The sequence below is a fragment of the Photinus pyralis genome, unplaced genomic scaffold (genome assembly GCF_008802855.1).
Source record: "Photinus pyralis isolate 1611_PpyrPB1 unplaced genomic scaffold, Ppyr1.3 Ppyr1.4_LG5, whole genome shotgun sequence".
Taxonomy (NCBI): Eukaryota; Metazoa; Arthropoda; class Insecta; order Coleoptera; family Lampyridae; genus Photinus; species Photinus pyralis.
The window spans coordinates 4,473,236-4,498,092 of record NW_022170596.1 but is presented as its reverse complement, the minus strand read 5'-3'; the positions used below and the strand labels follow the sequence as shown (position 1 = coordinate 4,498,092).

The window sequence follows — 24,857 nt, the reverse complement described above, 5'->3', positions numbered from 1 at the left end:
CACTGAACCACCTCAACAACCTTACTTTATACACTAATTTTTTTACCACTTGTATCTTTCAAAAACCTCTTGGTCATCCAAGCACTCCTTCACTTCCCAAAATTTTTCTTCTATCACATTGCCAAACATTTTCAAGAGTCTCCTTCGTCGCCTTCGTATGCACATGATCTAAATCCCTCATTTTCCTTCTATTTTTAAACTCATAAATTATGTGTAACAGTTTAGTTTATTTATATTCAAATTTCAAAATTACCGCTTGCTACGTTAGGCAGGATATAGGTGAGATGGCGTCACTTGTACGCGTGCTTCTTTCCTCGCGCAGAATCGCGTAATTTTTTCACTTCATTTCCGTTTTAAAGCCAACGAGGTTGTACTTGTAGAGCGTGGCATTGTGAATTCTTCTAAAACCAGTGGGTAATATTTGCCATCATTCACGTAAAATCTCTGGCAATTTTACCTGTTTATTGGCGTTGTCGAGTAGAGTAACTCAGAAGCCGTTTTCTCCGTTGTGAGGCTATATCTGGTGGAAGTTCATCGCCCTACCTACATATTCACAACCTCTTGGATAATTTCCCTATTTCATTGATTTAAGTATTTTTCATTACCCTCCTGACGATTTCAGGTATGTTATTAAAAATCTCGTTAAGGGAGTTGTACATCTTCATTACTTTTAGGGGGTCCATGTAGTAGATGAATTCTTGTACCGGTCAATCCATGTAGTAGATGAATTCTTGTACCGAGTACGAATCCTTGTATGTAAATGAATTTGCATCTTGCGAATATTCCGGAGTACGAACACCTGTTGATTGCCGGCAGCTATCCGGCGTACCACCGAGTAGATAAGCGCTAACACCTAAACGATACCGGGAGCGACCAGCTGATTGTGGAATTTTCGGAAGATACGATCTTTTACACAACCTTTTTTTTATTTGCTTCAATACCGTTAATCTAGTGTAACCTTCCGACGATTTATGATTGGAGCTTTGTATTTTGTTCGCATCTAGTGTTTGAGGTCGTGGCTCTCTTCAAGAGCAACGCACCTGTATTTAACGTATGGGTAAACGAGCCGGCTACGAGTAAGCTATTTTTGGCCCTTCCGGCTCATATAATCGTTCCGAGCGTTGTAGCTTGGGGTTTGTTTTTGTGTTACAGAACTGGAACTTCGAAGGAGAGCTCTTTTTCGGAGAAGACAGCGTATGTGTTATTCAAGGTAAGATTTTTAATTTACTTGTACCCAGTGTTGCCTATATGAGTTGTTATTCGGGTTAACTTAATTCAATCTTTGAATCCATTGAAATCTTAACTACATTTTTGCTCGATCATTGTTGTAGGGGGCTGGTAACGTAATTATTAGGGAAGTGTTCATGAATTTATTTGGGGATTATTTTTGTCATTTAAAGTATTTGTTATTGTCGTATTGAAGATACATTTTATTTGCCGATCCTGCACCGTTTTGTCAGGATTAATAAATCAGAATTGCTCGTAGTGAATTTATTATTTGGCTCTCTTGTGTTTTCCCAATTTCTATACAGGAGAGGTCAGAATTTGTGCAAAATTGGGTGGCGCTCAACTAATCATTTCTAGTGACTACCAAAGATCAAAAACTTATGTTATATGCCCAAACGAACAAACCGCTGTGGAAGATTCTCATCTCGAGCCCTTCTTTTAATTAAGAATCTGAGCTAGCTGGCCGTTTATGCGGCGGGGTTTGAGTTTTACAGCGCCGAACTAACCTCACGTTATAAAGTGACACCCTTCAACGTGTGGCCTGGGCATAATTTGTTTAAATTTAAGTTTTTGGCCTTATTTTTAAATTATCTCTTCTAAATTGAACTTCGTACTTGCAACTTATTTTTTATTTGTGGTTATTACTGATATTTGTGTATTTCTTGGTATTTAACAGGTACCTATATTGTGTTATCTTTTTATATTTGTATTTTGAATTTATTGTGTGATCATGGCTATGGAAATTAACCGATTAAGAGAGACTGAACTCCAATATGAAATTGAGATTAGAGCGGGACAAATGGGGAGTAATATGAACGAAAGTCGTTTAATTCTCAGAAAATTGTTAGAGTTAGAGAAAGCACCTGGTTATGTTGCTCCAGAGTACCCTTTTACCTTTGCTCAGGATTTAGCTGCTCTTACTGAATTGACAGTGATCCTTCAGAATAAGATTGACAATTTTGATGATGCTTTTGGGGGAGGTTCATATTTGTCAATTGTTACCATGCTAGCTCATGCCGACAGACGTTTACATAGGACTCGCACATTATTGCAGCCTTCTGCTGAACAATTAAGTAAACTTGGGGAATTAGTTGGTTTATTTCGACAATTAAGAGCTTCACTCGATAACAAAGCTTTTCATTTTAACGACTCAATTATGCCTTCAGCAACTGCTGTAGTTTCTTCTACACCTACTAGACGTACTGCAGAACTACAACCAAGATTATCCGTACCGAGTACTCCTGTACATAAATGGGGATTAAAATTTTCCGGGGATAGTAGAGGTGAAACTTTGAATTCATTTATCGACCGAGTTGAGCGAATGGCTCGTGCTCGTGGAGTAGATCATCCAACTTTATTTGAGACCGCCTACGATTTATTTGAAGGTACTGCGAACACCTGGTACAACATTAATTCTCATAAAGCTACTTCATGGGAGCACTTAGTGCAATTACTACGAGATGCATTTCTACCACCACACTATGAGGAAGATTTGCTCGACGAAATTAAAGCTCGTTTACAGGGTCAGAATGAAAAAGTAGACATTTATTTTGCAGTAATGCAGGGTTTATTTTCACGACTAAAATTACCACCTCCAGAATATGAACAAGTCCGTTTAATTAAACGCAATTTATCACCATTTTATTTGACTAAATTAGGTCCTAATGTTCCTCAGACATTAGATGAACTTTTAATTGAATGCAGACGTTTTGACGATATCAAACATGATTTAGACAGACACCATGCCTTACGCAACCGAACATCATTACCATTACTCGAACCTGGGTTTAGCTGTCCCACCAGTAGTCGACAAATGTCACCACGTCCACCTATTTATGCAATGGAAACTCCAAATTCTCCTTGCTTTAATTGCCAAAAATTAGGTCATCATCGTGTTGATTGTCCTGAACCAAGGCAATTATTTTGCTGGAAATGTGGCGCACAAGGCGTTACGGTGCGCAGTTGTTCTTTTTGTTCGGGAAACGCTCCGAGAAACGCTCATTAAGTCGTCGTGACGTTTCTTTAGTACAGGCGACAAAAATTTTGAAAATTTCTTCCAAACCTAAACTTGACTTTTTATTACAGCATGTGGGAAATGACTTGAGACCTTATGTCCAAATTAAAATTTTAGACATTCCTTTTTTGGGATTATTAGATTCTGGCGCTTCACGTTCTTTTATCAATTCCGATACTTTAATTCAATTGCAAATACTCAATTTCAATTTTGTACCGAAAGTTATTTCTTGTACGGTAGCAAATAGCTCCGATGCACATTCGATTGGTTACATCACTGTGCCAATTACCTTAAAGGATCGTACTGTGCTGTTAGATTTGTTGGTGATGCCTGATTTGGTTACTAATTTAATCCTGGGAGTAGATTTTTGGGATAGGATGGGTATCATTCCGAATATTAGCGATGACTGTTGGCATTTTACTTCTTGCACGCCAACTCAACCTAGTGTGGCCATAGTGGAACAGTCTCGTCTCACTGATGAACAACACCATTCTTTACAAACCCTCTTAGATCTGAAATTTTCGCTCATGGGAGACAAGTTAGGATTAACCCCAGTAGGTAGACACGAGATACGCCTGGTAGAGGGCGCTATTCCTATTAAACAGCGGTACTATCCAGTAAATCCGATTAAACAGAAAATCATTAACGACACCATTGATGAGATGCTTAGGGACAGAGTCATCGAACCATCGAACAGCGGATGGGCTTCACCTGTCTGTCTGATTCCCAAGAAAGACAAAACCTATAGATTTTGTGTGGACTATAGGAAACTTAACTCTTTAACTGAGCGCGACGCTTTTCCTTTGCCCTATATCAATACCATCTTAGACCAATTACGTGACGCTAAATATCTTAGTTCCCTGGACATTAAGTCAGCTTATTGGCAAATAGAGGTTGCTGAGAATTCGCGCCCTTTCACAGCTTTTACTGTGCCTGGTCGTGGTCTTTTCCAATTTCGAAGGATGCCCTTCGGCTTGACTAATGCCCCTGCGACTTTTCAGCGCATTATCGATACCATTTTGGGACCTGAATTGCAACCCAACGTTTTGGTTTATTTGGACGATGTGGTTATTATATCACAAGACTTTGACTCACATTTAAAAATTTTGAACACCGTTTTTGACAAATTAATTGCTGCTGGCTTCACTCTGAATAAAAACAAATGTCACTTCTGCCGTTCAGAACTTAAGTATTTAGGGTATGTTGTGGATTCCTTTGGCTTACACCCAGATCCTGACAAAGTCAAGGCGATTTTAGATATTCCAACACCCACTACGGTGAATGATATACGACGTTTCTTAGGAACTTGCGGTTGGTACCGTAGGTTCATTCCTGATTTTTCAACCGTTCTTGCTCCTTTAACCAGACTTCTTCGGAAAAATGTTAAATTTGAATGGACGTCTGAATGTGAGGAATCTTTTCTCAAATTAAAAGAACTTTTGGCAACTGCACCTGTGCTCAATTGCCCGGATTTTACCAAACCTTTTGTCCTTCAGACCGATGCTTCTGCTTATGGGCTAGGAGCTGTCTTGACTCAAACTTTTCCGGATGGGGAGCGAGTGGTATGTTATTTATCCCGATCATTATCCCGAGCGGAACAAAATTACAGCACGACTGAACGTGAGTGCTTAGCAGTCATTTGGGCGGTAGAGCAACTTCGACATTACCTCGAGGGAGTTTCTTTTACAGTCATTACTGACCACCATTCTCTTTTGTGGTTGCATTCTTTGAAAGACCCCCAAGGACGTTTAGCACGCTGGGCTCTTCGTTTACAGCCGTATACCTTTACTCTTGTCCATCGTAAAGGCAAGGACAATATTGTTCCCGATCTTTTGTCACGTACTGTACCTGTGATCGAAGCTGTACATTCTTCAGATGTTACGGTGGATCCGAACGATTTCAAAACTTCTAAAGACCCTTGGTACCTTGGTATGTTTGAAAGATTAGAGCGAAGTCCTCATAAATATCCCGATTGGCGAGTGAAAGATTCGTTGTTGTATAAATATATCAAGTCCGCTTTACAATCTCATGATTATGAAAAATGGAAACTTGTTGTTCCTTCTGATTTTAGACAATCTCTTATACAAGAGAACCACAATAATGTTACTTCAGGACACCTTGGTGTTTATAAGACCTTTTGGCGCATTCATCACCGATATTATTGGCCGAGAATGAAGTGCGATATTAAGCGTTATATTTCTCGCTGTACCACCTGTGCACAACATAAACCTGAACAACTTCGACCTGCAGGGCTTATGGGTTCACATCCTCAAATTTATGAACCGTGGCAGATGATCAGCTTAGATTTTATTGGTCCTTTACCTCGATCCACTCAAGGGCGAACTCATTTATTAGTTGTTAGTGACTATATGAGTAAATTTGTACTTCTTTTTCCCATAAGGACGGCGAATGCCAAAACTCTTGTCAAATGTATTGAAGATTCTGTATTTCTTGTGTATGGAGCTCCACAATTCCTTATTTGTGACAATGGCGTGCAGATGCGCAGTAGACTTTTCTTAGATCTGTGTGAAAGCTACCGTGTAAAGGTTCGGTTTACTCCTTTTTATCATCCACAGGCTGATCCTGCGGAGAGGGTGAATCGTGTGGTAAAGCAATTGATAGCCACTTACGTTAAGAACAATCACAAACATTGGGACGTTCATTTAGCTTCGATAGCTTGTGCTCTTCGAACTTCTAAGCACGAAACCATAGGTGTGACTCCCTATCGTGCTAATTTTGGGAAAGAATTTCGTATTCGAGGGGACAGCTTCGACACTGACATGACGGACAATGAGCCGATTGACGTAGAACAACGGTTAGCGCAACAGCAAGGACTGTACGACAAAATTATTGCACGCATTAAAGACAGTCATGACCGCAACAAGCAACATTATGACTTACGACGTAGGCATGTTAACTATGAGATAGGAGATTTGGTTTGGCGTAAAAATAAGACTTTGTCTGATGCCACTAAAGATTATTCAGCGAAGTTAGCTCCCAGATTTTTAGGACCATTTACGGTTAGCCGTAAAATGGGGTATTTGACCTATGAGTTGAAAGATTCTAATGGTAAATCTTCTGGAACGTGGCACGTCCAGGATCTCAAACCTTATATTGAACCCGATGATCATGGTTAGACATTTATTGTCGCCGGATTGCTTGTTTGTTGACGATTTTGAACCACTAATTTTGACGTATTCTTATTCTTGGATTTGACTTTGATATATGTATTTATATGTTATATGTTCCATATTTCTTCTTCTTCTTACTCTTTGGGTGGTTTGGTTGGGCACAGGGGATGGACTCTCGGATCGTAGCAACAACACCTGCTAGGGGATTCGTCCCGATCCATTATCCTCCTTCTTTCTTTTTCTATCTGCACCTCAAACACTTTTCTTCTTCTAATTTCCTCAGGGGAAATTTGGGAGAGGTTGCCCTTTTCTTTTCGCTTTCCTATATTCTATCTTTTTCTACTCTTCTTTCTTCCATTTCCGTTCCATAGAATGAATGAATGTTTGAATGGATGGGTAGTTGACACACAAGAGGAAGGGGGTGGGTGCGCCTTCCCTGTGCGAGCCTCGGTGACCATGGGACCCCTGGAATCGGCATGAATGAGTTTTTTTTCTCCGCAAATGTGATTTCTTCTTTCTCTCTTACTGTCTTCTATCCATAGCACCTTCTTCATTTCATTGCGCTAGTGCATGGTGGAGTTGGGTTGGAAAGGTACCTTCTTTTTGGGGGTTTCCTTCTACACTTTTTCGGCAAGGGGGTCAAAATTTGGGCTTTTGTGTCGTTTTTAGTCAGGGAGGGGGGTTTCTTTATTTTGGGGATTTTGGTGCTGCATCACTTGAAACTGTAGGGTTTCTTTCTTCTGGGTGGGCACTGGATTTGGTTTTCTTGGGGGTGACTAGTAGTTGGATTGGGTTGTGGGAAAGGGGTTGCTATTGTCATGATACCCGACGGCGCGAGATTCCATCTTTACGCGAGGGCATGTCAATACCCGATTTTGCATACCTTTTCCGCTGCTGGAGAACCTGGGAAAATTCTTTGAAGGTGAAATTCTTTGGGGGGGAGTTTTTTTTACACTGGGGTGGGTTTTCGGGTTTTCAATTTGTTTGCTTCCTTTTCGAGTGTGTGTGCTGGGTTTTTCGATCGTCGGAAAACTTGTAGTTTCCCTCCTGTCGAAGGAGAGGGGGGGTGTAACAGTTTAGTTTATTTATATTCAAATTTCAAAATTACCGCTTGCTACGTTAGGCAGGATATAGGTGAGATGGCGTCACTTGTACGCGTGCTTCTTTCCTCGCGCAGAATCGCGTAATTTTTTCACTTCATTTCCGTTTTAAAGCCAACGAGGTTGTACTTGTAGAGCGTGGCATTGTGAATTCTTCTAAAACCAGTGGGTAATATTTGCCATCATTCACGTAAAATCTCTGGCAATTTTACCTGTTTATTGGCGTTGTCGAGTAGAGTAACTCAGAAGCCGTTTTCTCCGTTGTGAGGCTATATCTGGTGGAAGTTCATCGCCCTACCTACATATTCACAACCTCTTGGATAATTTCCATATTTCATTGATTTAAGTATTTTTCATTACCCTCCTGACGATTTCAGGTATGTTATTAAAAATCTCGTTAAGGGAGTGTTACATCTTCATTACTTTTAGGGGGTCCATGTAGTAGACGAATTCTTGTACCGGTCAATCCATGTAGTAGATGAATTCTTGTATGTAAATGAATTTGCATCTTGCGAATATTCCGGAGTACGAACACCTGTTGATTGCCGGCAGCTATCCGGCGTACCACCGAGTAGATAAGCGCTAACACCTAAACGATACCGGGAGCGACCAGCTGATGGTGGAATTTTCGGAAGATACGATCTTTTACACAACCTTTTTTTATTTGCTTCAATACCGTTAATCTAGTGTAACCTTCCGACGATTTATGATCGGAGCTTTGTATTTTGTTCGCATCAAGTGTTTGAGGTCGTGACTCTCTTCAAGAGCAACGCACCTGTATTTAACGTATGGGTAAACGAGCCGGCTACGAGTAAGCTATTTTTTTGGCCCTTCCGGCTCATATAATCGTTCCGAGCGTTGTAGCTTGGGGTTTGTTTTTGTGTTACAGAACTGGAACTTCGAAGGAGAGCTCTTTTTCGGAGAAGACAGCGTATGTGTTATTCAAGGTAAGATTTTTAATTTACTTGTACCCAGTGTTGCCTATATGAGTTGTTATTCGGGTTAACTTAATTCAATCTTTGAATCCATTGAAATCTTAACTACATTTTTGCTCGATCATTGTTGTAGGGGGCTGGTAACGTAATTATTAGGGAAGTGTTCAGGAATTTATTTGGGGATTATTTTTGTCATTTAAAGTATTTGTTATTGTCGTATTGAAGATACATTTTATTTGCCGATCCTGCACCGTTTTGTCAGGATTAATAAATCAGAATTGCTCGTAGTGAATTTATTATTTGGCTCTCTTGTGTTTTCCCAATTTCTATACAGGAGAGGTCAGAATTTGTGCAAAATTGGGTGGCGCTCAACTAATCATTTCTAGTGACTACCAAAGATCAAAAACTTATGTTATATGCCCAAACGAACAAACCGCTGTGGAAGATTCTCATCTCGAGCCCTTCTTTACCGCTGTGGAAGATTCTCATCTCGAGCCCTTCTTTTAATTAAGAATCTGAGCTAGCTGGCCGTTTATGCGGCGGGGTTTGAGTTTTACAGCGCCGAACTAACCTCACGTTATATATGGGAAGATCTCGTTACAAAATAATATGACCACCTCCATCTTTAAACCACAATAAAAAAAATTAAATAATAAACCTTGAATGTAATATTAAAAATCACAACAAATAAAGATGTTTTGTTGTTGCTGAAAGATTTATTCGAACTCGTTGGCACTATGGAAATATTTTGTTAGATTGTTAGCAGTTTAGCACCGAAAAAATCTCAGTTCATAACACGCTAATACCATTGAACTTTGGGCGCCTTAATGTGTATTGGAGATAATAATAGTATATTATAAGAAACAAGTGTATAATCAAGTCTTTAAAGCACACGCAACGAGTTTATACGTTGCAAGTGCTTTAAAGATCAACTATAAACCCGTTTCTTATAAAAATTTATTATACCTGCAGTGTAATTTACAAATAAAAGAAATAAAATAAAACCGTATCGACATTATACTCGAATACATGTTTATTCGAAATTACATGACTGCCATTGAAATATCGCTTGAAGTTTCTTTATAAAAATCACTGACTTTCGAATTAATTAGGTTGAAAAAGATCACCAATTTTCAGATTAATCAAAAATTAGCATAGCATACTTTCGCCATCAAACATTCTTTCTCTGGAGCGTCTTTTAAAAACCTCTCCATCCTGTTTCTATCCATATTTTGTAAAATCTTGTGGATCTTCAATGTGGATCGCGCATCGAAACTTCCTCCGTGACGTCATTCACACTTTCAAAAGGCAGCAGTTCCTTCTCGTATGCACTCTTGGATTTCAAAGACAGCGAGCGCATACTAGCCTTTTTGGTTGCTTCACGAATTTCTGCTGGAACTAAATCCATTCCGTTAATTCCGTGCAAATTTTGTTGTATTTTGGGGTACCTACTAAAATAAATAGCCGCATTCCATGGAAACCTCGTCGGGTTGTTTCATGTACCTAATGAATATATAATGATGCGTTTATACAATCATTAGTTCACTATCATTAGATCATTAAGAAATATCCAATAAAAACAAGGTATGGTTTCGTTGATTAACGACGTACAATAAACCTTTGTCTTTATTGGCTATTTCTTCATGATCTAATGATAGTGAACTAATGATAATGATTCTATTAACCCACCGTAATTGTCACATGAGCATGCAGTCAACTGTTTCGTTCTTGCAACACGTTTTAGTTCTTCGCTAATGATAATAGCCGTGTCATTGAAACGCGTTCGATATTTTAATGCATTATTGTGGTTTGATGGTTTTTTTGTTTTACTTTTGCGGCGATAACACACCCATAAACGATGTTGCAATTGTTAAAACAACCTGACCTATTTGGCTTCAGTAGCGCTTATTATGAAACTGAGGGTGTTCTGCAGTTGAGCCGGAAACACAGTTTTTCAAAATAGTGGGTTGTGGCTAACGGTCACAGGTGCTTAAAGTGCGTTGTAACATCACACGAACGTAATATGCAATTTAAAACAGAATCGCTTCCACAAACGGTATATTAGCAAGTAGACTCGCTTGACAATATCAGTTAGTGGTTTGGAAATTCAAAGTAGGTCGGGAAAGGCACATTTGAAAGCGGCTCACTTCAATATAAACGGTTTCTTTTGATATACATCGTAGGTATATATACTTACCTGAAACGAAACCCTCAAGTACTAAAATATTCCAATCTTTCCGTACTTCGCAATGTTGTCTTTTACTGAATTATTAATTCGTCAAATGAGGAATTAAATGTATCTCCTCCCTCGGAGGCGAGGGAGACGCGATAATGGAATAACGAACCGCTTTCTCGAAACTAATTTTAAAATTACGCGAAGGGGTTGTTCGTTCGTCTTACAAAGGCGAAGTTTTCGTTTTCCTTAGAAATATGGACACGAAAAATCTCTTGTCGCTCGCGAACGTTAAGGTACTTTTAAGTAATTAAAATTCGACCCAATTTCAATTGTTTCAAGTGCCATACTTGCTTAAAAAACGCATTCGAGAGTGAAACAGTCCTCCTATTGGTAGGCTCAGATGTTTTTAATGGTTGAAAGTTTACGTCTTTCAATTCCCCTGATTATAAATTCTTCGGTATATCCCAAATAGTAATAAAAATATTTTAAATGAGAAATCGCCGGCGCTCCTGGAATACAAATGCAAACATATCGTGTGCTTTGGAACGTACGAGAGCTTTACAAAAATTGGATTACGTTCTTTAGCTTAGAGGTCTTCGAAGTTTTTTACTTTATTAGTTTAATTTATCTCGACTAGTGACTTACGTAGGGACGTAGCTGTTTATGTAGTCCCGTCACAAAATCGGCTTTGATGTCTAGGAAATACTAAAGGGTCTTAAAGATTGCCAGCAATTATTATTGAGATTAACTTGTCTAGCAATTCTCAACGTCAGAGATTGAAGAAAATTGTGGAGAATTCTTTATATTTCATAAACAGCAGCACTGTAGGTAGGTCCTTTGATTAAAGCTACTGGATGGTCAAAAAGCCCCTTTCCTATATACATTTTTAATAACTTTTGAATAAAAAGATAAAAAACTAATGAAGTAAATTGCAAGTGACGGTACATTTCATATGGCTCTCTTCAAAACACTTTGCTTCTGAGCTCCTCTAAAACCCGCGGAGTATGATATAAAATGACGTGCAGAACATATGAGAATGCTGTGTCTATGAAAACGACAGCACCTAACCATGCTATTTTTTTTATTTGGTTTGAGTGCCTCGACAACCATAGGCCATTGTACGAAAGCGTAGAGCTGCCATGCCAATATTGGAAAATATTTTCAGGAAAACTTACACTTTTTCTGTCAATTTACAATTTTTCTGTAAATTTACACTTTTTCTGTAAATTTACACTTTTTCTGTAAATTTACACTTTTTCTGTAAATTTACAATTTTTCTGTCAATGTCTACATTCATAGCTTTGCGAGTAGTTACAGTCAGTCAAACTGTGTTCTACGCCGAGTCAGTTACACTTGCAGACGACTAGTTCACAGAAGTCTTCATTGTGTTGTGCATCTTTTCCGCATGGATGAATTAGTGGAAGTATAGGTATTCGATATTCGGTAGTGAGAGACGACCGGTAAGGTTGAAATTGTGCCGACAAAGTACAGATATTCATCAAATATTATGGACGACTATATTAAAACTTACTTTCAAATAGGATTAAGTCACAAAGAAATCTTGGCATGTCTTCTAGAAGACGGTTACATTCTAAGTTTACGTCATTTGCGAAGGCATCTAAGACGACTTCGTTTATTTAGAAAAAAGATTTACACGGACATTAATATTCTAGTAGAATTTCTGGAAACACAAATATCGACACACGGCCAGCTGCACGGCTACCGGTGGATGCACCTTAAGTGCCTTCAGCACGGATTTGTTGTAACTCAAAATACAGTCAGAGAACTGCTACGCACTTTGGATCCCGATGGAGTTACACTACGTCAGCGTCGTCGGCTACGAAGGAGACAATACTACAATAAAGGGCCAAATTTTCTCTGGCATACCGATTGTTATGACAAATTGAAACCATTTGGAATTTGTATAACAGGCTGCATAGACGGATTTTCTCGTTATATTATTTGGTTGGAAGTTGGCCCAAATACCAACGACCCCTCGGTAATTGCTTATCATTTTATGCAAGCAGTTACAACTAGAAGTGGATGTCCGCAGACTTTGCGCGCCGATTTGGGTACTGAAAATGTCATCATTGAACGAATACAGACCAATCTAAAACTGGATGGACCGGATGCGCTATCACACCTTCCGGGATTTTTATATGGAACTAGTCATGCAAATCAACGCATAGAAGCGTGGTGGTCAACCTTACGGAAACATCACTCCCAATTTTGGATGAATGTTTTTCATACTTTGAAAGATGAGGGCTCATTTTCAGGAAGTTTATTGGATAAATCACTCATACAATTTTGCTTCTTGGACATTATAAAGGTAATAACTGTTTTTGTTCGGATAAACAATAATTATTCAATAAGTAATAGTAGTAATAACATCAGGTTCTGTCGAGGGTTTCGCTTAATCCGATCTGAGAATCAATGTTTGCTAGTATCCAAAAGGACTTGGCACCATTAAGTGCGTGCAGTGTGGTCAGTGTAGGTATAAGAATAATTTCTGTGAAATATTTTACATAGCATTCAATACAGGGTGTTTTTTTGGGAGCTTTAGTTAAAAGTTTCTGGGAAAGTAAAATAGGTAGGTTTTTGAAAATTTGTACTTAGGAGTTACTCTGAAGGCTGAATCGATGTAAAATATTTTCAAAATTGCCGCACTTCCGGAAACACCGGAAGTAGATAGTAACTTCGTTATTTTAAATGGCAACCCCTATTTTTTATTGCATTTTTGGATTCTACGTGAAATTTCAGTTCTTTTGATACCCATATGTCGATATCTGCCATTTATGGTTTTTAAGTTATTTTGACTTTAAGAAAAAAAATGGCGGATGCAGATGGTACCTTGATAATTGATTACTTGAAAACGGTTGTAGTCATGGCAACCTAATTTTATCAGTGAATAGAGAATGAATAGGGCTTTCTTTTAGTGCACTTAAAACAAAGTTAAGTTGCATACAACCGCACCTATGGAGATCCAAATTTAAGAAACTTCAAAGTCTATAAACTCAGTTTTTTTAAATGGAATGACCATGTTCTTAATATTGCATGAGATAGAGAATCGAAATTGGCATATTTTGACTATACATGTTCCTATAGCTATCTTTAACAGTTTCTGATTTATTCCCATTCCATTGAATTGATCTCGGAATTGATGCCATTTTTTTCGCATTTTCTTTTTAGTAGTTGGCCATGATTTTATAACAATCGAATTTTAAACAAATCAAGGAATGGATTCTTTAATACCATTGATTCTAGTTCTAGTCTAAATAATTCATTAATTTTTTCATTTATTAAGGATATAGGACGGAAAATTTTTGAAAAATCTAAACAGAGTCGTTCAACTGAATTTCTTAAACAAGTCTGGAAATTAAGAGAGGTAATGTGATATCTGTTCTAGCAACAATTCCATACCAAAAATGTTTCAACGAAGTTTTTTATATTTTGCATTGAATTTAATATGTTAATCTTGCATTTGCAATTCAATTCATTTTCTTAAATATTCTGTTGTAGAGCTTTGTATCACTTGTGCTTCAACGGTTTGTAGTGCATTAGGGGTACAAAATTTCCAAAATTCATACAATTTCGTTCCAGTTTTCAAATGAATGTAAGGAAAGCACGCGCCGCGATTCTGCCCATTTCACCATAAATAACAATTAAATTCCAAAATAGGTGAAACCACTGCGAGTCATTTTTCGATTTTTGAAAAACTTATGTTAACCTATAACAGTGGGTGATGGATTAGTGTCACTAGATTTGTTTAAAATTCGATTGTTATAAAATCATAGCCGACTACTAAAAAGAAAATCCGAAAAAAATAGTGTCAATTCAATAAAATGGGAATAAGTCAGAAACTGTTAAAGATAGCTATAGGAACATGTATTGTCAAAATATGCCAATTTCGATTCTCTATCTCATGGAATAGTAAGAACATGGTCATTCCATTAAAAAAAACTGAGTTTTTAGTCTTTGAAGTTTCATAAATTTGGATATTCATAGGGGCGGTAGTACGCAACTTAACTTTTTTTTAAGTGCACTAAAAGAAAGCCCTATTCATTCTCTATGCACTGATAAAAATAGGTTGCCATGACTACAACCGTTTTCAAGTAATCAATTATCAAAGTACCATCTGCATCCGCCATTTTTTTTCTTAAAGTCAAAATAACTTAAAAACCATAAATGGCAGATATCGACATATGGGAATCAAAAGAACTGAAATTTCACATAGAATCGAAAAATGCAATAAAAAATAGGGGTTGCCATTTAAAATAACGAAGTTACTATCTACTTCCGGTGTTTCCGGAAGTGCGGCCATTTTGAAAATATTTTACATCGATTCAGCCTTCAGAGTAACTCCTAAGTACAAATTTTCAAAAACCTACCTATTTTACTTTCCCAGAAACTTTTAACTAAAGCTCCCAAAAAAACACCCTGTATAGTTGCCCTTAGACAAAAATACTCAATTGGGCTTCAAATACGTAAATACAACTAAGAGACTTTTTATTATTACTCGAAAAGTGGGGTCAAAATTTGTATAAAGAATAGTTTTTATGAAATATTTTAAAACACTTTCGCCAATTGCTATAATTCATTCACTTTGTGGTTTCCACTTTACATGTGACAAAGCTGATAGATCTAATGATTTTGTAATGCTAATCAGCGACTGTCAAAGATCAGATCGAGGAAACCACAGAGAGAACCAACCACACCACAAACCACAATAAATCTCATACTTTTCTGTCTAGGAGGAACTTGATTTGGTTGCCCTGGAATGGAATACACTTAGAATAACGCGTTCTAGAAATAGCATTGCACCTTATGGACGACCATTCATGATGTATAATAGACCTCAAGATTTCATGTCCATCGACTACTTACATCCTGTAAGCACAGAGATGAGAGATCTTTGGTTGGAAACAATACCCAAGCCTAGAAACACTTCAGATTATGACGTGTACCAGTTAGCTGCGATAATTATGGAGGAGGAAGGATGGGTCAAGACCAACAACGTAGAAGCAGCTATAGAATTATACAAAAATTTGAGACAGAAGTTTTTCAATGTTATTCTAGTATAAAATGAAAATGAAAATGTGCATAAAAAGTTGTATTTGATATTAAATAGTTACATAAAAGTTACGAATATTGGTAGTTTAACGGTAACTGTATAACAAAATAGAGTACTCTTTATACATAAACTTTAACAAAACAAATATTATATTATCCAAATTCAATAAGATTAACGTAAAATAAAACAAGTACTTATTACGCGAACCCGAATTCTTTAGCATTACCCATGGCAAAATCCATATCGGTTTTGAAGTCCTCATAACTGGTATGTACCACTGGCAGTTTTAATTGAAGACTGCAAGTATTTGCTATCGGAAATCGCGAATTCTTTTCATGCAAAAACATGATCTCTGGCCTTAAAGGAAATCCTAAAGGCGGAAGGCAATCAGACCCTGTTGCAAAGACTAAAAGATCGGGAAGAGTGACAATATTTGTCGGGTCGCCTAAAAACCTACATATTAAAGAAAAAATAATACATTTTGTTATACCACATACATTCCAAATCCAATACATAATCCCTAAAATAAGAAATCACACGATTTTCTTTACTACGGGTGTTAGTTCCAGGTTCGGTATAGACAATCAGGAATAGTTCTTCAATTACTTTTGAAGATAGTGTGATTTCAGAACAAAATATGTCTTTGAATATACTGGGATATTGCACAAGCTTGTCATATAGACCGCATGTATTCAACCCTGCAATTAATTGCCGCAGTGGTTCTCTTATTCTGTCCACAGCAAAAAATCGTAGCGTCCCTAAAAGTAATTATTATTATTGGTATTATCTCTAGTATTAAATATACATATTGTATACCTTGGACAATTTTTTCTTGCTCTTCTGCTTGACCAATAATTGGGAATCCCGACAGAGAAAAAACATCGCTATTTCCTATTATTGTTCGTAGTTCTTCTAACTCGTTGGCATTTTGAAATTGCATAGTCGTTTCTCTTACATCTCGATCGATATCATCAAGTGTTGGGACTGCAATTTGGTCGCATAATAGCGAGAATAGTGTCTCAGAAAAAAAAATGAGGCCCGGCCCTCCATGAATCAGGGATAAAGCAATTAATCGACCCGCTTCGAAATACATGTTTTTGTGCAAAGCATTCCCACAAAGATTCAAATTTTTCTTATGGGCACCACAGAACATACCGCTGTCTTTCAGCCAGTTCAGAGATAATCTGAACATTTCTCTGCAAGGACCTCCTTCATCAACTGCACCTTCGCTTGTACCCTCAGCATCACTAAACTTGACTGAAATTTTACTAAATGGATCAAATCCGGTTCTTCTCATTGCTCGGACGCAACATCCAAACACATCTTCTCTGTATATGTTGAACTGTGATGTTTTCTGCGTGTTGATGTTTTTTTGTAAGTGCTTCAAAAGTGAAGAAATCGTTTGAGGTTCACAAATGTGTGTATTGGTGATGTTTGGTAACGGCTGAGTCTCACAACAGTCAAGGATTGAGTTTACTAATAAAGTTAGATCTTCTTTAGGAATTTGTTGTTCGGATGTTACTGTTTGCGTTACAACTTCATATGATTGATGCCAGTAAGGATAATTATTCCAGTCATTACTGTTTACGCTTAGGTCCGTACTGTTATCCTCTTTGCTCCTAACTGTGGTTGCGGGGCACTGAAAAAATGAGAAGATACAATAATAACAAAATAATGTGAAAAATACATTAGATCCACGGCATAGTCATCATTTGTCCCTAAGCCCAGAAACGGTGTAAAGTCTTCATTTATTGTCCGATTGCAGATGAATTCGGCATCTACCTCATTCGGAAGCGATCTAGATACATCATTAATCTGATCTGATGAATTCTCATCATCTGACAAAATTCCATTTCCGGTAATTGATAAAGCAGTCCTGCGTATCCTAGTCCGTTTAGCCGGAGGAGATGCCTTTTTGATAAATTTAGAAGCCAAATAAAACCTTAACTTTGTCAAAGCGGTGCGAGAAAAATACTCCTCGATAGTTAGTTGATCATCTAATTGTTGCAGCGAAAAATCCACCATTTTTGTTTCAAAATCTGTTAGATACCCTTTGGTGGATTTGCCAACAGGGAAAAAAAGCTCCAAGGCACGTTGACGTACAGTTTCTACCGTTGCAGACTTTTCAATTTCAATTTGCCGGGTGCCACCACCTTGCAGCTTACGTACCTGGGTGTAGGTTTCTCAGTCCATTGAACAAACCCAACCCACTTCAATCAGTCTCGTTGTTTTTACTTTTTTATGGGAATTTCCTTTGTGTGCGGTGATATTGCCCGCCGGCGTTGACATTTTCAATTTTAGTCGATCAATTAAGCTCTGCTTTTTGGGTGCCAACTCTTTTTTGCAGTATGCTTTAATGGCAACCCTATCGCCTAATTTTGGTAACAATATCTTCAAAGTATCATCAGACATAACCATAATGGTCGGCGGATCAATCTACGGATAAATAAAACTACATAATAAAAGAATCCTGTTGCTTAAATAAAGGTGTTCACAACTCGACGTTTAAAATTTCAGCTTGTGGATAAGCTACGTTGGACCATTTTTCATCAAGAATAGCCGCTCGACAAAAAACCCAGAATGACAACAAGAACTGCCCCCCCCCCCCCCCCCGGCCACGGAATAATTTTGAGGGATAATGTATATTTACTGCTTGATCAGACGCTAATTTGTCAATTAAACACGTATCTAGTAATGAACAACAATTTGCTGATTCGAGATATCTAATGTCGGCGTCCAGCGCAATGAAACTGGAGATCATACATTTACAACATTTGTAATTAATAATTCGTTTTGCATAGCTTTTGAAACGCTTTTACTCACCAGTGAACCTTTCATACACTTGCAAACGCTGCGTTTAATTCCAATGCAAAGTTCATTATAAATACGGGCTGACAAAGAAAAAAAAATAGTGTGGGCAAGAGGCGAAGAGTGCACTTTCAAATTTGTTTTTTCGATTTTAATAGCCCTTATGGAATTTCATGCCTTCACGAGAATACAATTAAACAACAAATAATTTTTCATTTCTGATCGAATGGCAACAATACTATGTCTGTAGTGGTGTAGTTCCGGAGCCTTTGTAACTCAGATAGACAGACAGACAGACAGACATACAGACAGACAAACCTCCAGAGCGCAAAAGTGCACTTTTTATTTTTTTTAAAGTGAAAGTGCACTAAAAAAAGAATACAACGCACGAAAATTAGGTATATACTCTTTGGTACTAGCTTTGGGTGCGCCATTGCTAAATGCACGTATCTATGTGGCTCACGAATTGTGGTCCTTTTTTATGAATATGTAACAATAATTTATTGTCTAATAGTATTAGAAGTGAAAGCGATAGAACTTACATTTTCGTCTAAGAATTGTTGAACGGTTAAATCGGGAATTCCCCTACCACGCAGAAAGTCCACAAATTCATCCATGTCGAAAAGATGCACAACACAATGAAGACTTCTGTGAACTAGTCGTCTGCAAGTGCAACTGAACCGGCGTAGAACACAGTTTGGCTGGCTGTAACTACTCGCAAGGCTATTAAGGTAGAAATTGACAGAAAAATTGTAAATTTACAGAAAAAGTGTAAGTTTTCCTGAAAATATTTTCCAATATTGGCATGGCAGCTCTACGCTTTCGTAATTTTGGGCAGTCTATAAAGAAGTGCTTTACTGTCAGGACTGTGTTGTAATGGGACGTTTGGTATACATAAGAGTTCCTAACGGGAGGGGAACGGGTATGGTATATTATGGTCATCGACCAAGATCTGACCGACGGCGAAAATTAACATGGAACAAAATTTCACAATTATCGTCTTCATATTTCTAAAATAGATGGACACCTGCAGGCGGTGCTGAGGACGCTGTCATCCGAATTGCTCCGATCGGCTACGTTCCTTGAGTACATGTGAAGAACGAAGAGATAAGACTACGTGGGTTTAATAGGGAAGCTTGATCTGGGTTCAAGTACACTGTGGAATAGAGAGCAAGGAGTTGACTCGAAGAGCGTGTTTTTTCGTCGGGTCCTTAGTCTGCCCTACAAAAAAAACAAGACCAAGATTTAAACTGGGTGAAAAGGTCAATTCCAGTCTCAGTGATATCGAGAAACTGGGGTCAAAGAGTTCAGCGTCCCCTTCTCGGGAAATTTGAGTCTTTTAGGCTTCTAAACTAAATAAAGGCTAGATTGGGAAGACCATCTGGGTCTTCACGGTGCACTGGATGGTCAACTGTCACCTGCACTACATTGGGCTTATAGGGGAGCCCACCCCAAGTACTATGGAGAGGCACATAGAACTACCGAGTATGTATAACGCCTTGATCAAAGACAGATGTCAGCTCCTTGGTGACAATTATCTGGAACCGGAAAGGGTGAAGTAAAGGCAAGGTTTAATAAAATAATATTCAGCACAAAAGGAGAGCTCTGTTCCGACGCATTCACCAATTCACTATAAAAATCCACTCGGTTCTTGAAATCACGATGGCTTGAGGGGCCAAAATACTTGTATTCAGATTCACGATCGACTGTTGCAATTCCTGAAGGAGAAGGCACACTCACATTACACCACCAAAATTAATTCCATTATGCATCAGAAGTTAAATACTCATTAATTACTTTCAACATTTAAAAATAATTAGCGTTGGTACAATCCCTGGGAGAGGAATTACCCACTAGTTGCAAACGGAATTAATTGAACAAAAGAAAACTAGTATTTGAAACCCAAAACGAGATCTGAAACTCTCCGAGGGTTATTTAGAAAACAAGTACTTAACCCAAAAACCACGATGAATGCTACTACTTCGATTAATCACATTGGTTGTACTGATAATCAATGATTAAAAATATACAACTTTGATTATGAGGTACGATGTTTCCCATTCTAATATTTTTAATGATCGTTAGTGAAATTAGGTATAAATGTTATTAATTTAGATGTAAAATATGAAGAAATGGAGTATAAAAATGATGCACCAATCGGAGCTCGTTAACTGAATCAATTGCAATAGCAGTGGTCCCCAATCAAAAATACGGTGGAAATCAACCAATAATAATTTATATTTACTTGAGAAAATAAAGAAACTGTTAACAGTATGCGTCTCGTTTTCGACTGCACTTGTCCATAAGCAAAATCTACAAAATAATAAATAAAGTAATGTACTGCCACACACTATTTAAAGCGTAATTAATTTATTGGAATGGTAATTTTTTAATAAATCGTATCAGGAGGAGTATAAGCTAATTGGTCTATATCTCGGTGGAATTCATTCTTTAATTGCATAAACAAAGTAAAACCCTGCTGTGTCATCGACCCATTTAAGCAATGAGGTGTCTCGACAGAACATTAGTCCCCTATACTCCTTTACTACACACGCATCTGTAAATAATGGCTGTAGGTACCCCACAAACTTCCCTAACAATTGCTTACTCTGCGCCAGGACTCTTCTGAGTTTGCTAAGCGAATACAGCAACTTCCAACTGTGCGAATTTTTGGGCAAAATTCCATGTATTATCTGTTCAAGCAGCACGATTCGTAACCATCCAGCGATTGTTTTATTGGCGGCAGTGACGAAAAAGATTCCTCCAGGCCTAAGTGCTTGAATGCAACTCCTGACCAATGTTTCACGATGCCTTGCATGTGAGAGTACGAAGTTCAACACGACAACGTCGTATTTGCCAGGGTTTCTTGCAGCGTGATCCTCGATCGTCTCCCAACTGTACGACAAGTTTACCAGCGACGAATCGAGAGCTTGATGCTGCTTGGCGACGTTAATCAGAGACTCGTTAACGTCAATACCAACAACAGTACAACCCGTTCTGGCAAATTGCTCTGATAGAATTCCACCTGAAATTGTTCACTGAGTGTATAGGTCTTTGCCAGTACGCTACCTCCGCATCCTGCATCCAGCAACTTGAAATTCTTGAGAGCTACACTTGCGTCGGAAATGAACCATTTCTCCTGGAGAACTTTCTTCATCTGATCAAACATAACCTCGCCATATTTATGGAGAACACCGGTCGCGGAGTTTTTATCCCACCACGTCGCGCTTCGTTTCGTGAAACATTGCATCTGCTGGGGGATGACTGTTGGAGATTTACCTTGAAATGGAGATTAGTTATTATTTGATTAAACTCTTCGATTTACCACATTCCCCCATCTCCTAGGCAAACTTCTCGTTATAAAAGTATAAGATTTACTACAGCTCGTACATTAATCAATTGATGTACAAAGTACGCGTAATACTAAGATTATGCCGGGTTGTGACATATATCATAATTATTGTAGATAAGAATTTGCATATCTGGTACCCAGTGCATTAAAGATTGAAATGTTTTGTTGTGTCTAGGTTCAAATGGCAAAGTTGACCGCTCATTATTTTTTGTAGGTAATCGTTTTTGATATTTCGCTATCTGGAGCAATTCCAAACGCTTAAGAGTGGTGCATAAATTTCCATTTTCGGCTGCACAATCCTGTTGAAACCAACAGCTTCCAACTTTTGTATTTTTTGTGTGCCACCGTAATAAAAAAGGATGCTTAATACAGTATATACTTTTGTATCGGGCCATATAAAAAAATAAAGTTACTGATGATTTCTTCGAAATAAAACGTTGTTTGAAAAATCTCTCAACGCTGTCTTGTAGAGCTCAAATAGTGGAATTGGGAAATGTTTTTTATTTTGTTGTATCTGTTCAAATAACATCAGAAAAAATAAGTAATGGGAATTTTTGGGTTTTCTATACAGCATTTTAATTACTCTTGAATGGTGCAACTTTTCTCTTATTGGAGCATCTTCTATGGTTTCCGAGATCCCCACGATTGACATCTATCTATCTATAATCTATAATGACTTTTCCTACGAAAATGTGAGAACAGCAACTACTTTTCAAAAAGGCTTTTTAAAATTCCTAGGGCGATTTTAGAGATGGTTTATAAGAAGATTTAGACCTCTAAAAATGTTTACACAAAAAGTTTCTACTAAAAGATTGCTAAACACGAGAAGATCGTTCCTGGTAATCTTCTAAGAGTTTTGCAACAAACCTTCAAAAGAAATTTGCTATGACGCAAAGAGTGTTCTAATGAGAATAAGATGTTTTCAAGAACATTTCTAAGATGACTGCCAGGTGAATTTCTTACTATTCGAGGAGAGTCGCTAAGTTTTGATATTATTAATTTACGTTTTTAAAACATTCTTGAACTTTTGAAACAATCTTTCGTATATCCAACGGTTAATGAAATTTGCCAAAAAAATTAAAATCACAGCATGCACAAATGTTGATTTTCGATATTTTGTTACGGGCTCCTAGTAGTTGACATACACATATGCAAAGTTTCCCTGTTTCTAATTAAATTTCTAATTAAATTATGCGGAAAACTGCGTAATTTGTACCTATTATACCTACACATATTTCCAAAAAAACGTTTTCAAAGTTTCTAAGGTATACGGGATTTCTAAGACCCGATAACGTTTCTACAACAATTCGTGATCTTCGTGACTCTGCGAAGATTTCGAAAAGTAATCACTAGAAAGATTACTGACAAATATCTAGTGAACTTCCCTCAATTTCTTCGGAAAACTTACAAAATCACTTTTGGGGAGGACTATGCGATTTCCGGGGCTTCCAAGAACCATTTCTGGAAGGAAAATTGCAATTAAATTACATGAAGAGTTCTGCAGACATTGCTGTGTGCAATAGTGTGCGGTCAACTACACTACCCACAAAGCACCTGTTCAGCTAGCTTAAACAAATCAAAATTGAAACTTTGAATTTTTATTTCTCTTCGTACATTTCCGGCATCTGCTACAAAGAAAAATTCAACCTTCAGACTTTATACCAATATAATATTCGCCTATTTGTCGCCATGCTCAAGGTCGCCCCAAATTCTTAGGCAATACAAATCTCTTCATTTTCAAGCGATAGGAGATCACACGCTCTTAGAAGGCCTTTCTTGAATTTCAAATTGTATTTTTTTAGATTTGATCTTCTTTAATGTTTTTACTAGCAAAAAGGCTTATCAGGCAACAATTATCTAATTACTGAAGTACTCCAAATCGATTCTAAAAAGAAAGGGTGAAAAAACTATAGATAGAGGATACTTTATATTGGGTGACTGTAATAAAGGTCAATGATACTGTTTTAGTTATGACAGTGGGTTAGGCTAGCGTTTCTTTAACTCAAGCCCGCCGCATAAACGACCAGCCAGCTCAGGGCTGTAAAATTTAAACCCTTGCGATCTACACGGCGGTTGATTCGTTTTGAGCAAATAATCTTTCTTTATAACTTACCATTGGTTGAGCGCCACCCAGTTTAAAACTTAACTCTCCTTGAATAAAAACTAGGAAATGCAAGAAAAGTAACTATCAAACTTAACCAAACCAATACTGGTATATTTCTTTTTAATGGCAAGTAAAATCACTTCAAAATTGAATCGTTATTGGCCACTATTTCCCCACTAATACAAAAATAATGCCGGATATCAAAACTTATTGATTAAAATTTGGTACAAAACCCCTCAATTCAAAAATGATCGCATAAAAATTACTGTGCAGAATACATAAGCATCTCCCACCACAATATGACAACGTCCAATAATTGTTTCGATTGGGAACACACTGGTACTATCATAAGAAAGAAACCAATCTTACCTGGGGGTAAATGTGAAGCCGAAGACGATGCAAACATCATCTACAGTGACGAAAAGAGAAAGGAGAAGCTCAGTGATTAAGTAATTAATGCCTAATATGATCACTACTTGTATTCTACGATTCAATATCGAATACGTGCATAAAAAATTAACAAGAGCAAAGTGGATCAAGTACCGATAAACGTTACGACAGGGTACTTACCATTACATTGATTTGTGAGGCAAGAGCAAATACATAATTCGTTGAACTATTATGGTTTTTAGGCGTGACCTAATTCCAGGTGTCAAGGTCGATACGTTTTGAATGGTTGCTATAAGTTTGATTGCTGTTCGTAACTTGATTTGAAACTCGACCTTAGATGGAATCGTAACATAAAAAGTCGCTCTTCAAAAAGCCACATGTAACATTTTGTAGGTATATCACAACCTCCTACAAACCTCTAGTTAATTAAGGAAAGGGTTAATCCGAAAATAAGACGATTACAGCAAAGAGCTCGGTGACGGCGGTCCAACCGTCAACTGGCAGAATGCTCAAAAGATAACGCCGATAATCGAAATGGCAGTCTACTCA

General features: G+C 37.7%; 4 protein-coding genes across 8 annotated transcripts in view; 2 read left to right on the top strand and 2 right to left on the bottom strand.

Moving 5' to 3' along the window:
• LOC116172759 (alpha-2 adrenergic receptor-like) overlaps positions 1 to 24,857 on the top strand; it is a 150,370-nt gene that overhangs the window by 34,049 nt on the left and 91,464 nt on the right. The window lies entirely within an intron of this gene.
• LOC116170868 lies at positions 11,901 to 15,668 on the top strand. The gene is made up of 2 exons (XM_031487408.1): positions 11,901 to 12,912; positions 15,335 to 15,668. Exons 1-2 carry the CDS (start codon positions 12,091 to 12,093, stop codon positions 15,662 to 15,664), a joined length of 1,152 nt encoding a protein of 383 aa, XP_031343268.1. The 5' UTR covers positions 11,901 to 12,090; the 3' UTR covers positions 15,665 to 15,668.
• Positions 15,630 to 20,326, bottom strand: LOC116170869 (G2/M phase-specific E3 ubiquitin-protein ligase-like). Of its 4 annotated transcripts, none has more exons than XM_031487411.1 (5): positions 19,005 to 20,326; positions 17,342 to 18,090; positions 16,471 to 17,293; positions 16,152 to 16,412; positions 15,630 to 16,099 (listed from the first exon to the last, which is right to left on the bottom strand). In XM_031487411.1, the coding sequence occupies exons 3-5, from the start codon at positions 16,949 to 16,951 to the stop codon at positions 15,852 to 15,854; spliced, it is 990 nt and encodes a 329-aa protein (XP_031343271.1). In that variant the 5' UTR covers positions 16,952 to 17,293; positions 17,342 to 18,090; positions 19,005 to 20,326; the 3' UTR covers positions 15,630 to 15,851. The 4 variants fall into 4 exon arrangements, with proteins under 4 accessions (XP_031343271.1, XP_031343272.1, XP_031343269.1 ...); XM_031487412.1 differs by having other exon boundaries at positions 16,471 to 17,277; XM_031487409.1 differs by having other exon boundaries at positions 16,471 to 18,090.
• Positions 20,683 to 21,895, bottom strand: LOC116170871 (ubiquinone biosynthesis O-methyltransferase, mitochondrial-like). 2 transcript variants are annotated; one of them, XM_031487413.1, is made up of 4 exons: positions 21,788 to 21,895; positions 21,532 to 21,741; positions 21,071 to 21,487; positions 20,683 to 21,019 (listed from the first exon to the last, which is right to left on the bottom strand). In XM_031487413.1, the coding sequence occupies exons 1-4, from the start codon at positions 21,798 to 21,800 to the stop codon at positions 20,907 to 20,909; spliced, it is 753 nt and encodes a 250-aa protein (XP_031343273.1). In that variant the 5' UTR covers positions 21,801 to 21,895; the 3' UTR covers positions 20,683 to 20,906. The 2 variants fall into 2 exon arrangements, with proteins under 2 accessions (XP_031343273.1, XP_031343274.1); XM_031487414.1 differs by having other exon boundaries at positions 21,791 to 21,895.

What these genes read in the sequence shown, in the direction of transcription:
- LOC116170868 (XM_031487408.1), top strand. Translation starts at nt 12,091, where the DNA reads ATGGACGACTATATTAAAACTTACTTTCAAATAGGATTAAGTCACAAA. An exon ending in GCTTCTTGGACATTATAAAG is followed by an intron (nt 12,913 to 15,334) that starts GTAATAACTGTT and finishes TTTTCTGTCTAG; the next exon opens with GAGGAACTTGATTTGGTTGC.
- LOC116170871 (XM_031487413.1), bottom strand. An exon ending in GCTGGATGCAGGATGCGGAG is followed by an intron (nt 21,488 to 21,531) that starts GTAGCGTACTGG and finishes GAACAATTTCAG; the next exon opens with GTGGAATTCTATCAGAGCAA. An exon ending in CAGAAGAGTCCTGGCGCAGA is followed by an intron (nt 21,020 to 21,070) that starts GTAAGCAATTGT and finishes CATTATTTACAG; the next exon opens with ATGCGTGTGTAGTAAAGGAG.
- LOC116170869 (XM_031487409.1), bottom strand. Translation starts at nt 16,951, where the DNA reads ATGAGAAGAACCGGATTTGATCCATTTAGTAAAATTTCAGTCAAGTTT. An exon ending in GCAAGAAAAAATTGTCCAAG is followed by an intron (nt 16,413 to 16,470) that starts GTATACAATATG and finishes AATTACTTTTAG; the next exon opens with GGACGCTACGATTTTTTGCT. An exon ending in TTATGTATTGGATTTGGAAT is followed by an intron (nt 16,100 to 16,151) that starts GTATGTGGTATA and finishes GTAGGTTTTTAG; the next exon opens with GCGACCCGACAAATATTGTC.